This window comes from Brachyistius frenatus, unplaced genomic scaffold (assembly GCF_029030835.1).
Source record: "Brachyistius frenatus isolate BFR_SWC_R1_liver_20210118 unplaced genomic scaffold, ASM2903083v1 Contig_237, whole genome shotgun sequence".
In the NCBI taxonomy this organism is placed as follows: Eukaryota; Metazoa; Chordata; class Actinopteri; family Embiotocidae; genus Brachyistius; species Brachyistius frenatus.
Window position 1 is genome coordinate 74,428 of NW_027210836.1, and position 14,383 is coordinate 88,810.

At 41.4% G+C, this 14,383-nt stretch overlaps 1 protein-coding gene across 1 annotated transcript in view; it reads right to left on the reverse strand.

Moving 5' to 3' along the window:
- cog5 (component of oligomeric golgi complex 5) overlaps nt 1–14,381 on the reverse strand; it is a 78,347-nt gene extending 63,966 nt beyond the window's left edge. Inside the window, exons 1-6 of the mRNA XM_069720266.1 lie at nt 14,325–14,381; nt 13,885–14,024; nt 11,915–11,972; nt 11,231–11,285; nt 9,415–9,484; nt 6,599–6,719 (exon numbers count right to left, since the gene is read on the reverse strand). Coding sequence (XP_069576367.1) covers nt 6,599–6,719; nt 9,415–9,484; nt 11,231–11,285; nt 11,915–11,972; nt 13,885–14,024; nt 14,325–14,370 — 490 coding nt within the window. The 5' untranslated portion in view covers nt 14,371–14,381. The remainder of the gene's footprint in view (nt 1–6,598; nt 6,720–9,414; nt 9,485–11,230; nt 11,286–11,914; nt 11,973–13,884; nt 14,025–14,324) is intronic.
- Between the last annotated feature and the right edge of the window lie 2 nt (nt 14,382–14,383).

Consider the following 14,383-nt stretch of genomic DNA (forward strand, 5'->3'; position numbering starts at 1 on the left):
TTTTACTTTGTACATGCTTCCATTTGGAGATGTCATCAGGAAGCACTGCATCAACTTCCATTGTTATGCAGATGACACTCAGCTATATCTTTCTATAAAACCAGATGAAACTAATCAGTTAGTAAAACTTGAAGCCTGTCTAAAAGACATAAAGTCCTGGATGACCAAAAACTTCCTGCTTCTAAATTCAGACAAAACAGAAGTTCTTGTACTTGGTCCTAAACACCTCAGAAACTCTTTCTGTAATCACTTAGTTACTCTAGATGACGTTGTCTTGGCCTCCAGCAAAACTGTGAGGAACCTTGGAGTCATCTTTGATGAGGATTTGTCCTTTAGACACCATATAAAGCAAATCTCCAGAACTGCCTTCTTCCATCTACGTAATATTAATAAAATCAGGAAAATCCTTCCTCAGCGTGACGCAGAAAAACTCATTCATGTGTTTGTTATTTCTAGACTAGATTATTGTAATTCCTTGTTGTTAGGATGTCCAAATTACTCATTAAAAACCTGCAGCTGATCCAAAATGCTGCAGCAAGAGTACTGACGGGATTTAACAAGAGAGATCATATTTCTCCAGTTTTAGCTTCTCTTCACTGGCTTCCTGTGAAATCAAGAATAGAATTTAAAATTCTCTTGATGACTTACAAATCTCTACATGACCAGGCTCCATCATATCTTAGAGATCTTATAGAACCATATAATCCTAGCAGAGCACTTCTCTCTCAGTACGCTGGTCTACTTGTGGTTCCTAGAGTTTCCAGAAGTAGAATGGGAGGCGGAGCTTCAGTTTCCAGGCTCCTCCCCTGTGGAACCAGCTCCCAGTTTGTGTTGGAGAGGCAGAAACCCTCTCTAGCTTTAAGATTAGACTCAAAACGTTCCTTCTTGATAAAGCCTATAGTTAGGGCTGGCTCAGGTAGACCTGAACCAACCTTTAGTTATGCTGTTATAGGCCGAGGCTGCTGGAGGACCTCGTTACATGCTGAGCTTCTTTTCTTTCCTCCTACTCTTTAACTGACTCATACCTCACCATCTTCTTCTCTCCCATAGTTTCTTCTTATTATCTGTTGTCTCCATTCAGTTCCTTCACTCGTGTAGTTTCTGTTCTTTCTTTTCCAGATGTCCCGTCATGGAGCTGCATGTCTCTGCTCTGTGATTGTCGTCTCCACCAACAGTTCTTCTCTTGTATCTCTATGCTGTCCTTTTGTCTCTCTGCTCTCCTCTCACCCCAACCGGTCGAGGCAGATGGCCGCCCACCTCTGATCCTGGTTCTGATAACAGATGCTCCGCCCACCTCTGAGCCTGGTTCTGTTAACAGATGCTCCGCCCACCTCTGAGCCTGGTTCTGTTAACAGATGCTCCGCCCACCTCTGATCCTGGTCCTGTTAACAGATGCTCCGCCCACCTCTGATCCCGGTTCTGTTAACAGATGCTCCGCCCACCTCTGAGCCCGGTTCTGATAACAGATGCTCCGCCCACCTCTGAGCCTGATTCTGTTAACAGATGCTCCGCCCACCTCTGAGCCCGGTTCTGTTAACAGATGCTCCGCCCACCTCTGATCCCGGTTCTGTTAACAGATGCTCCGCCCACCTCTGATCCTGGTTCTGTTGGAGGTTTCTTCCTGTTAAAGGGAGTTTTTCTTCCCTCTGTTGGAGGTTTTTCTCCCTTAAAGAGTTTTTCCCTCCTAGCTTATGTGGGAATTGTTGAATTGTTGGTTTCTCTGTATAACGTTGTAAAGTTCTGCTGTAAGGACTTTAATGTGTTAAGTGCCATGAAATAACCGGTGTTGTGATTTGTCGCTATATAAATAAAATTGAATTTTATTATTAAGCCTTATATCTTTCCATCTTCTCTTAACTTCATCTATTGATCTTGATGTTTTTCTCACAGCATTGACTTCCTCGCTGATAATCTCCTAAATAGCGTTTCTTCATGTTATATTTATATTTATTAATTTCAAAGGGATGCAATTTCCTTTTCCTTCTATTGTTGTTCTGTTTTCCGTCCAAAACACCTGATTTAAGAAGAGCGACAGTTACTCATAGTAAATCACCCACCAAACGGGTGAAAAATAAATGTGTAAAGTAGATGGAGGAAAGACAAGAAAGTGCACTGGGAGGATGGATTTGTGGTTACAGACTGATGCTGCCACATTGTGAATTTAAACATGGATTCAAAAAAAAATGAGTAAAATGAGTTAAAATCTTCTAACTCTGATCTTTTAAATGCCTTGTATTGTACTAGAAGCAGGGAAAATAGAGTCTTTACATAACAACTAACAAATCATGGTGAACAGATATTCCAGGACCTTTTCTGTGACATAAGGCTGGTTTGACTGATGGGAATCACAACTTAAAACTACCAAGCTCCAGTTTATGGAAGTTACCTGTAAAACATACAGGACATTGCAGAACAAAATGTTTAGGCACTGGCGATGTTCAGGCTGTCAGGCAAAACAACCAAAGAGTCTGATTGCTCTCAAATTCACTCTGCTGCAAGATCACCAGTCCAAACATTCATCCAATATCCTACAGAAGTATCTCTGTCAGAACCAGGAGTCCTCCACCAGATGGTCTGAGCCCCACACAGTCCTGGTCTCAGCATCATGGGTAAGACAGAGGACTCTGAGACAGAAGAATTGTGGACAGTTCTCCAAGTTGACAAATGCTTTTAAAATCTGTGTGCAGGTGGACTAAGAAGGTAAACATTAAATATTTATCTGATATTGGGTTTTTTTCCCAGTTTATTGCACACTTGAGATTCTTCAGTCTGGAAATGATCCATTCTCAGAGCCACTTGTTACAAAAACACCACAATCATGTCATATGTGCTCTTTCTAAGAGTTTAACGACGCGCGTTGTGTTTCATCAAAGTTTGTCTCACACCGTTGCAGCAGTGTTTCGCCCACTACTGTCTTGGTAGGGCCGGCAGCTTCACAATAAATACCACAAAATTTCTATTTACCTTCATAATAAGATTACATACATCATGTATTTAAAGTCAACCGCAGCTTTGTGTCAGGATTTGTCCTGCCCTGGAAAAGCCATATCAGTCGACCCTTAGGAGAGACCCCAAAATGTGAACCACCACAAAATAAAAAGCAGCACTTGAGAAATTGTTGAGATTGTTGGAAGACAACCAACTGGTGCAGCCGACACCACAGGAGAGTGTTGCTGTGCTGAAGGACAGAGGACACTGACCCCATTTAAAAGCTCTCTGCAGCCAAAGGAATGTGTGCATGTGTGTGTTTCTATGCGTTTATGTGTGCGCATGTCTGTCCTTGTGGACCGGCTGTGACTGGCTTATTGCCTTGTGATAAGTAAGAGTAGTGTGGCTCAGATAACTGATGGGGGTGACGTGGAATGCATCAATATCACTTTTCCTCTGCTGACACCAGAAGGTCACGCAGTCCTCTGAACCAACACAGCTGGCGCTAACACACAACAGGTCGGATGTAGAGAAGGTCTACGATAGAGATCTGACATCACTGGGTCAAACTGGGCCAGAGTGGGCCAACCTGGGCCTCACTGTCATAATCTCATTTTACAAAGCACCACAAAGGAATGAATAAAAGTACGAGAGTTCTCATAAAACATATCATTATGTCCTTTGTGTGATGTATTTCTATGCTGCGGCACTTTGGAGTGATAGGAGTGCCAAAATAAAGAATAAATTGGAAAAAGAATAAGGAAAAAAAATTGGAAATACAAAGGGGAATAAATAAATAAATAAATAAATACATGTGTAAATATAAAGACAAATAAAGTTTCAAAGAGTATTGCTTTTCCCGTTTTGCTTTTGCTTGAATGGACGAGCTGTCAATCAACTGGATTTGAGTGGGCCTTGCATTAACTTCCGGTTTCTATGCTTACGACAACGGCAGATATCACCGATATGCACAAACATGTCAACACACTTTCACCTGCACTCACCAGAGGACAGGGCAAAAGTGTACACATTAAGTTACGTTCACAATTAAGAGGATAAGTAATTAAGATTTAAGAGAATACGGTAAAAGCAAAAACAATACAGTAAAAACAAAGACAAAAAATGGGAAAACAATACGGAAAAAGCTAAAGCAATAAGCTTTTAAACTTTGTTCTTTGTCTTTATATTTCCACATTTTCTTTATCGATTTATTCCCCTTAATAGTTCCAGATTTTTCATATTTCCTTTTCCCCGCCCACCTTTCCAAAGAACCACCACGTATAGGAGAGGAGGTGTGTGTCGGGCTGAACCTCTCTGGCTGTGAACAAGCAGCCCTGGTGAACCTGTGGGCAGCAGCATCCAGCTCACCAGCTCTCACTAGGCGTCTCATGCCAAGGAGCCAATTAGTGGACAATGAAGAGAGGGGACTGCCAGGGAATACGACACCTACTCTACCGGAGAGAGAAATCAGAGCTAACGCACCACACACTTCTCCAGGAGTGGCCACAGAGAAGATCCTGTGACTGCATTGAAACTGCATAATTAAGCTGATGTGAATACCGAGGTCTGCTGCTATGAATTTCATGTGGAGCAGTAAGAGGAAGACTGACACTATTTACTTTTGGAAACATAAAGGCAACCTGTGTGTGCGTATTTGCATTGCTAAGGTAAATTACCATATTCCTTTTATTAATTATTTAAAAGTGTACTTATTAGTAGTAGAGCAGTGACCTTGCAGTAAAAGGTGAACACGTGCGTCTCCACCGAGTGCTCCACTTTGTTCTGAACATTTAATGTGCAACGGTGTGCACGGTGACACTTTAATAATGGTAAGTAAGTGGAGCAGGGAGCAGTTCCCCGTCTTCACACGGTATCATTAGAAGATGAGGACAAGTCATCGGCTATTTTCAGGGTTATTTCACTACCTTCACTTTTAAGCTCATATCTTGGTCATTGTTGCAGCTAACCATTCGTGTTGTATCTTGTATTTTTCAGGCTAGCCTAGTCTATCCAGAACTGAGAACATCATTTAATAAATCATATTTAGGGATTTTTATATTTTAGCCTCTATATCAAGGAAAAAAATAACCGTCTTATTTATCTAAAGAGATATCCTTTTATAATTATGAAGAGTAAATTGTCTATAATCTGTTAATATCTGAACCATGTTTGTGGGACACTATGACTCAGCAATGTGAAAAAAATACAAGCTTAGTGCTTGTTTATGATGGAAAATAAATGTCCTGAATGAGTCCGGGGGGCCCAAACCAGGGACTCACACTCAGAGCATACGGCCCTGTGATATGTGCTCATAACTCAGCCGTACTGTAGGCCCAAAAATACCTTATTGTTATTATTTTGTCACGCAAAGTGGATGTAACGTAAGCCCTATGGTAGAGACCGGACTATCTGAAAACATCGGATCGGGACTTATTTAATTAAGAGTAGCGGGGGTGAAGATGGACGCAGCGCTTCATGGTCAAGTTGTGCAGTTTTATCAAATATGTAGGTGATACTTGCTGCAGTATTCAGCTGGGAAGAAGAGGATTGAATATTAACACACTTTGTGTTCATCGATGCGAAGGGTTGAATAGGTTTGTGTATGATTCCCAGTTGAAATCAAGAGTTTATTTCTTCTAATTGACAATGAGGATTATAAGAAGGATTAATAATGCAAAACTGGCCAGATAAAGAAATTTGTGAATTGAAATAATGAAAAAATAAGAGTAAATAAATACATGCAAATATTAATAAAAGAAAGAATATAATGTAAGCCCACTGATGACATGACAATGCACAAACATGTAAGAGCAGCAGCCGTCTGTCATTAGGAAAAAATACTCCAAAAAGTTTGGATTTCAGGTGAGATTTAGAGATACAAACTAATTTAACTGTAGAACGGTGGAGAAATTCAATCCAGCATCATGTACGTATTTACAAACTCTTTTATATGGTTTCAGAAACTAAGAGGTAATAGATGCAAAGAAGTCAAAACTGGAGTGAAGAACACTTTCAGGCTGCAGAATTTTACATGTTTTCATGGTTAAATTTAGGCTATCTGGTACTAAAGTAGAGAAACGAAACATGACATAATCTACTGAACAGGAATAAAAGCATGAGAGCGACCGAGTCCCCAGAATCTCAAAAAGACAACATTTCTCCTCGGTTTGGTAAAAGCATGCCTGTCCTACTGATCTTTTTCTATGTTTACGTCTGAGTCCGGTTGAAGTTCTGGACAGTGTTGAATCTGTGGAGCGGTTCCAGAGCAGCATGCCGTGCGCCCTTCGGCTGACACAACAAGCCTTGTGCTCTGATTTAAAGGTCAACGGTGCTGTTGTCGGTGGAGCTGCCGTACGCACTGCTCTTCCTCTCATCCCAAAGACTACAACACATCCCTGCTGTGGACTCCAGAGGAACCTGCCACAGATCCACATACATCTCCTGCAGCACAACATCTTCCTCTGTGTCTGCTTCTACTAACCTCTGAGTGATAAGAACTCAACTTGTTTTCAGACTAAAACACCTGGTACAGACACAAACTGACAGAGCAGCATGAAACAAGGGCGACCGCTAAAGATTTCGAACCATTTCTTAATTTTTTTACACACACACGTTCCCAGTTGTTTGTAATAAACAGACTGCAGACATTAATAAGCATGCCGGTCCTCACCCAGTTCGTTGAGGCTCTGAGCAGCCTTGGTGATCTCCCTGCTGCCCCCCTGCAGCTGTCCTTGGAGCCTCTTGCTCAGGTATAAAATACGAATAATCCTCCGCAGCAGGTCACAGGCCACCTGGCGCGGGAAAATGGAAAAGAAAGTCGTGGTGAGTTTACCAAACTTTAGGAAACACAGCCAGGTGGAAACTAACATAAGTGTAGCACCGAGAACACGGAAATCCCTTAAGAATTTTATTGTAATTACACAAATAAATTCCAGAGTATTTACCAAATACTGTATGTACTTTTATATTCAAGATAATCAACATTATTTCAACATCTTATTTTCTAACTGCTCAAAGATTTACTTTCACATCCTCTCATTATCTAATCTGTATCATCTAAAACATCTCGTCAGCACTGAGGTCCAATTTTAATAAAGACAGATGACAACCAATCAGAACCATCAGTGATGTCATCAACCATCAGGGATGTCATCGTTGGTTCATGAACGTTATGAATCCTCCAGTTCAGATTCTGTTCGTCACCATCTTGTTAGTTCGGAGCGGTTTGGAGCAGGAAGTGACCATATTTGGACGAGCTGGGGGAGGAGCCAGAAGTGAATCTGACCGATCTGATTGGAAACCTGAGGATACTACGTCCCGCCCACTGATAGCTGTAACCTGACTGCACCACAGGCCTGTCAATCAAACAGACACGCCCCCAAAAACAGGTGTTCTTGAATCTTCTTTTCTAATGAATGAGGGATTATTTTCAGATGGACCTCCAGAAAACTAAGAAGAAGGAGTGACTTTAGCTAACAACACCGAGATAACTGATGGACACATTTTATTCACTTTGGATTTGATGAGAGAAGTTGAATGGGAGTCTATGGAGCCGGAGGCTTTTTGGAGCCGACCTCTAGTGGCACTCGCTGGTATTGCAGCTGAACACACTTCTGGATCGGAACCATTTTACAGACCTGAAGCTACGAACTCTTTCATAAACAGTCTGTGGATGGGTTTCAATGTAACATTAAGTTAAATAAAATAAATGTAAAATAAAAATAAAAACTTAAACAATATAGAAAGCCTACATTTGAATGTTTCAGACTTTTTGCATAAAAAAATATTTTTGCCTCATCTTATTATGTAACCTAAAAACTGTTTTAACAAGGAAAAAAGCAAATCAGTGATACTAGTAAACATGTGGTACTTAAAGCCAAACACTTAAAGCTGGTCAATAATTCTTCCAACTTTGACCTGAAATGCAGGCGAGAACAGACATTACACCTCACGGTTGCTATGCTCATTGGGTAACCATGGAGCTACACCGCTGCTGCTTCTCACCTACTGTAAGTGATGGAAGAAAAACATTTACACTAAACGTGTTATCGCACACGATGTGAGCACTCCTCTCATAAAGAAGCCTGCACATACAGGAGATCATTCACTGCTGGAACACACTTAATTAGCAACACAAACTAAACTCAGTTGTTGTAACCAGGAAGAAGAAGAAAAAGACAAAAAGGAGGCTGAGGTCAAATGAAGAGTGATGGAGAGAGAATGACGGCACAGTGTGTTTAAATGTCTGAGAGGAAGGAGGAGGAGGAAGGAGGAGGAGTAGCAGAGGTGAGATCCCATCATGTGCCTGTGATATAGTGACATCATCTAGCTACTAGTCACACAAACACACACTAAAGCGCTGATGTAAGAATTAAATCCCATGTCTTTATCCATTAGGGGCGTTAGTGAGTTACTGTAGCGTCCAGTGTTACATTGAACTGTGACCCATCCACAGTCTGGATATAAAAGTGTTCGTAGCTTCAGATCCAGAAGTGTCTTCAGCTGCAATACCAGCGAGTGCCACTAGAGGTCGGCTCCAAAAAGCCTCCGGCTCCATAGACTCCCATTCAACTTCTCTCATCAAATCCAAAGTGAATAAAATGTGTCCATCAGTTATCTCGGTGTTGTTAGCTAAAGTCACTCCTTCTTATTAGTTTTCTGGAGGTCCATCTGAAAATAATCCCTCATTCATTAGAAAAGAAGATTCAAGAAGACCTGTTTTTGGGGGCGTGTCTGTTTGATTGACAGGCCTGTGGTGCAGTCAGGTTACAGCTATCGGTGGGCGGGACGTAGTATCGTCAGGTTTCCAATCAGATGGTCAGATCCACCGCTGGCTCCGCCCCCAGCTTCCTACAGAGACCGTCTCATTGAACAGATAATTACAGCATGTGTGAGTCCAGGTTTCTTATCAGAAGCAGACAGAGAGGAAGATACTGGACGAAAACAACTAACTAACAGTCGACTCGATTCCCCGCCGATCGATTGGCAGCTGTTAAGAGTCACATCCAAACTCATTCTGAAGGCTTCAGCCAGACCACACACACACACACACACACACACACACACACACACACACACACACACACACACAGGAGAGAGACCTCAGAATCACGCTGACCTTTTCACAGCCGCTGTTTCATCAATATTTAATCATGATTTCTCCCTCGGCTGCACAAACAGGAGTGCTGCAGCCGGTTCTTCTGACTGAGCTGCACACACAGCAGCTCGCAGCTCTACACAACACACATCGTGCCTACATATCGGCAAACGCTGACCCGCTCTCCTACACAGTGTTGATTCCTCTGTGGGTTTGGGAAGGCTTCGTATCAAATGTAAAACAATGGTTTATTGATTAAACTGCCACGCAAACAACTGTCATCCAGTTCTTCTGCCATTTAAAAAGAAACACTGACTGATTCACACTCAGCTACAGAAACGGTAACACAACACCATCATCAGCTGTGTTGGATAAACTCAGTGAGTTACCTGCAGTCGGGCGAGCTGCGTGATCCTGGCCACGATCTTGTTGTACGGGTCGACGATCTTTGTCCTTATCCTGGAAAGACATGAACAGTTTGACTAAAGATCATCATGCAGATGTTTTCCACAGCAGGAACTCAACCTGTAATCTGAACTTTTAAGAACCTGGTGAGCCTTTTAGTACCAGAACACAGACTGGATATAAAACCACAGACTGGATATAAAACACCAGACTGGATATAAACCTACAGACTGGATATAAAACTACAGACTAGATATAAAACCACAGACTGGATATAAAACTACAGACTGGATATAAAAGAGTTCGTAGCTTCAGGTCTGTAAAATGGTTCTGATCCAGAAGTGTCTTCAGCTGCAATACCAGCGAGTGCCACTAGAGGTCGGCTCCAAAAAGCCTCCGGCTCCATAGACTCCCATTCAACTTCTCTCATCAAATCCAAAGTGAATAAAATGTGTCCATCAGTTATCTCGGTGTTGTTAGCTAAAGTCACTCCTTCTTATTAGTTTTCTGGAGGTCCATCTGAAAATAATCCCTCATTCATTAGAAAAGAAGATTCAAGAAGACCTGTTTTTGGGGGCGTGTCTGTTTGATTGACAGGTCTGTGGTGCAGTCAGGTTACAGCTATCGGTGGGCGGTTGATGGTTGGACCAGACTCTTTCTTGTGTCTTCAGATTGACAAATTTCTGTTCAGACAACAACCTTTTTTTTTTAATTATTATTGTTATTTTCCAATTTAAAAAATATATAATTGATATCAATAAAAGGAAACCATTGATCTTGAGATATTTCTTTCAAGAATATTTGTTGCATTTTTAAGTACAGGTTAAATACAAGCTGTTTAGTATGATAAATGGGCAACACTGGCAGAGGTACAGATGGTGTCGTTATTGATTTTCTTTCTGGTTTAAAACGGCTCCCACTCAACCGTGTGCAGTCAGGTTTCACCTCACATCTCTGTTTGTTCAACAAGTCACCCCCCAGCTCTGCCAAAACTTTGTTCCAGGAACAAATTGGCAGGAAAACAGCGGAAACAAAAGCAGACATAACTTAAGAAACTCAGAGGCTTCCGTTTCTACTCATGAGGAAGCCACTGGTGAGTGTGAGCTTCGGGAGCTGAAACATTTTGTTTTTATTTACAGTTTTTCAGAATCTCTCAGACACATTTCTTGAAAGTTCTCAAAACCAAACTACGTTGCCCGATCCTGCTCCAAAACCCAAGCCTCACAGACTGCACCAAGAATAGAAAACTATGTTCAAGTCATGTACCTCCAAAAAAAAAAGGGTTGTTTACAATACAGTCAATGCATTTTGAATTTCTGTTCATTGTATTGGCTTCATCACATTATTTGCAACAAGTGTGATCAGTTTTGAGTTGTTGTGTTTAAACAGTGACACTTGTGCTTTAATTGTGTTCAACTTTTGCTACCTGTGGTCACAATTATGCATCACAAGTTCATCACTGCGTTGTAGTGAGTGAGAATGTGTTTCTAATTTTGCAAAAAAGAGTCGATAAGCTCTGCTAACTGAGTTTAACGAAGTGAAAATAGTTTATGGTTTTGCCAAAAGAGTGTGAGATTGAATAAATGTGGTTTAGTGTTTTAGCAATTTAGAAAAACTGGAAGTACTTTAGAGTCGTCCATTAATTTTCTAAATCATTGTGTCCTTAAAATCAGATGCACAATTACGGCGTTCTATAATCCAGGATGAGATGCCGTGAATGTGAAGCAGCAGGCAGGAAAGATCACGTGTGTAAATGTTGACATTAACAGTCTAATCTAAAGCCAGAGGAAACACGCATACCTGTCCACAGCTGCCTGCAGAGCACTGATCCTGGTCTGCATCATCTGAAGAACCCCTGAAAACAACATGTTTAACTTTCAATGCCATTTCCCATTTAGATCAAGAATGACTCTGTCAGCAGACTTCATCGGCGGAACGCTGGCGCTCTCTTGTGGTCAAACTCTAAAATGACAAAGGCTGATGAGGCAAGGTTTAAAAAGCAGGGTGCTGCTCTTTCATTCATATGCTGGTGAGAAGGTCTGACGGTGGAACGAATACTGTCATAAAACCTACAAAAGTAAAAGTAAGTACAAAACATATCACTAACAATATGGCAGCAACAGTAAAGTGCTGTATTGTAAAATTCTATCAGACTGATTAAATCAGTCCATTATGCTGTTGAACATAGTGATGTAATATGTTTGATTTCAGTGTACTAATATTATCTGAAGGAACTGGCTGTTTGGGAAGTACACAGTGGAAGAGATTTTCCAGATCCAGTTCATTTTCACTGGCTCACTAACAGGAAGATTTTAAAATGGTCACTGTTGCGTCATAAAATACAGTAACTTCAATAACCACATATCGACTGTAGTGGAACCAAGTTACCAAGATTTGATACATTTCCTGAAATAGAAAAAACTGCCAGGATGTTTTTGCAAACCAGAATTTATAATGGTAGCATATAGAAAAGTGGTTCTTTACCTTCCAGAGACTCTATCCCAGTGGCCTGAGCCAGGAGGTCTTCATGTCTGGCCACAACCTAGAAAACAGAAATGCACATCACCCTCCAAAATATCTGCAGCTTTAATTATTTTACCCAGAATTCAGTGTGTTTTTGTGTCCTCTGTTTAACACTCAATAAACACACTGATTCTTCTGTCCAGCAGCAGCAGTGGAGAACAAACACTTTGTGTTCAGGAACAGCTGCAGCTTCCTCACAAGCTTTTAATTTGAAAATCCTTTACATCGGTGGCCCCGCCCCTTCCTGTGTGGAGACAAGATGGCGACCCTTTAGGGTGGAAAGTGTTCATCCTGGTACTTGTAGTGTTCTGATGTTTCTGTACTGACAGAGAAAACAGCTGATGTACTCAGAGTAAAGAGTTAGTACACAAGTACAACATCTGGAATACAGGTACAACATCTGGAACACATGAACAACATCTGTAACACAAGAACAACACCTGGAACACAAGTATAACATCTGGAATACAAGAACAACATCTGGAACACAAGTACAACATCTGGAACATAAGAACAACACCTGGAACACAAGTATAACATCTGGAATACAAGAACAACATCTGGAACACAAGAACAACATCTGGAACACAAGAACATCATCTGGAACACAAGAACATCATCTGGAACACAAGAATATCATCTGGAACACAAGAACAACATCTGGAACACAAGAACATAATCTGGAACACAAGAACATAATCTGGAACACAAGAACAACATCTGGAACACAAGAACATCATCTGGAACACAAGAACATCATCTGGAACACAAGAACAACACCTGGAACACAAGAACAACATCTGGAACACAACATTGGTTTTAATATATTTTCCTTGATTTCTACCCTCAGATTAAATTATCTGGACTGTTGGAAATCAGTCTGAACACGTATGATATTCAGAAAATCACCAGCAGCGACTGAAACACAGTTGTGGTCAGATGTTTACTCATCATGGACATACATTTCACAACATTGGGCTTTGCATGATTTCCCTAAAAACCCTGAGAATCTGCTGAATTGTTTTTTGGTTTTTTTCTGAAATCAACAGTGTTAAAATCTGTAGATATTCTTTAGGAAGTAGCACATTGACCAGAATCTTTTGGAAGCCGGCAAAAATCTTGAAGGAGTTCAATTAAATTTGTTGGTTTTCTAACACGGACCCAGCTTTCAATCAAAGTCCAGATATTTCCAGGAGGGTTGAGGACTCTGGAGGATCCTCCAAAGAGGTGAATGTTTGCCTGCTTCATCCTGAGGGCACGGTCCTGCTGGGACATCCAGCTGATGATCAGTCCAATGGTTGCTGAATTATTAACCCTGTATGTATATTATTTTGAACTTGTGTTGATTTCAGAAAACCCCAAAATAAATGATAACGTGTGCACCGAATTCTTGAGGAGGGTCTAATAAAGATGTTGGTTGTCCGCTCATTCTTCACCTGAAGAAGAACTGCTTGGAGAAATCAGTCAAAGTGCAATATTGCAATGTTCATGCACATGTTGAGCGTATTTAAACTTCTGACCACAGCTGAGCATGATGCTGATATCAGGACGTCTCCATGGTGACGGTTGAACCTTCAGTCTCACATGAACACATAAATCCTACGATCACACAATATCCTGGAAAAGTGACAAAGACATGAACCGCCGAAGTCTCAGTTTAATTAAACTTTTATTTTTCACTAAAGCTACAACCAATGACACATTTTTGTTATCATTGAAGCTACCGATTGTTTTCTCCACAACATGTCAGAAAACTGTGACAAACGACTACTAAAGTTCCCAAAGCTCAAAAACACATCTTGTAGTGTCTCCGTCCAAAACTCAGACATTGGTGAGAATCACTGTCTCACTAATATCAAGACCCGTTTTAAAGATGGGAACTCTTCATCTGCAGGTGGACCGTTCGCACGTGCGGTGTGTCGGGACGTTACCTGGCTGTGCAGCTCCTTGTCCAGCTGGCTGATGCCCTGCGCCAGCTCGGCCAGCTGCTCTGCGATGACAGCATGGTGGATGGCCTGGGCGGTGTACGTCTTCACATCAAACTCCTCCAGCAGGAAGTCAGCGTAGCAGTCTGCAAAAAGCACAGCAGCGACCCGCCCAGCTGGTTACAGGACTGTTGTTTTAACTGTCACAAAACAAAGCTGCGCAGTTTAAATCATAAACGCTTGTGGAAACAAGCAGTTCAAGATGTGACGCTTTGCAGACAAGTTTCCTTCATGATCACAAACACGTCAGATGTTGTTTTAACAGATTAACCACCGCAGCTGTTCGCCAGGTCAACGGGTCTTTATGAGCTTTCTGATCATTTGTTTTAAGACCGTGAACATGCCGTTTGTACCAACGCTTACGTTCATAAAACTGTGTTTTTTACCATCTTTCAAAATTGAATCCGTGGAAGCTTCTCCACCGTCCTCCATGTTGACAGTTCCG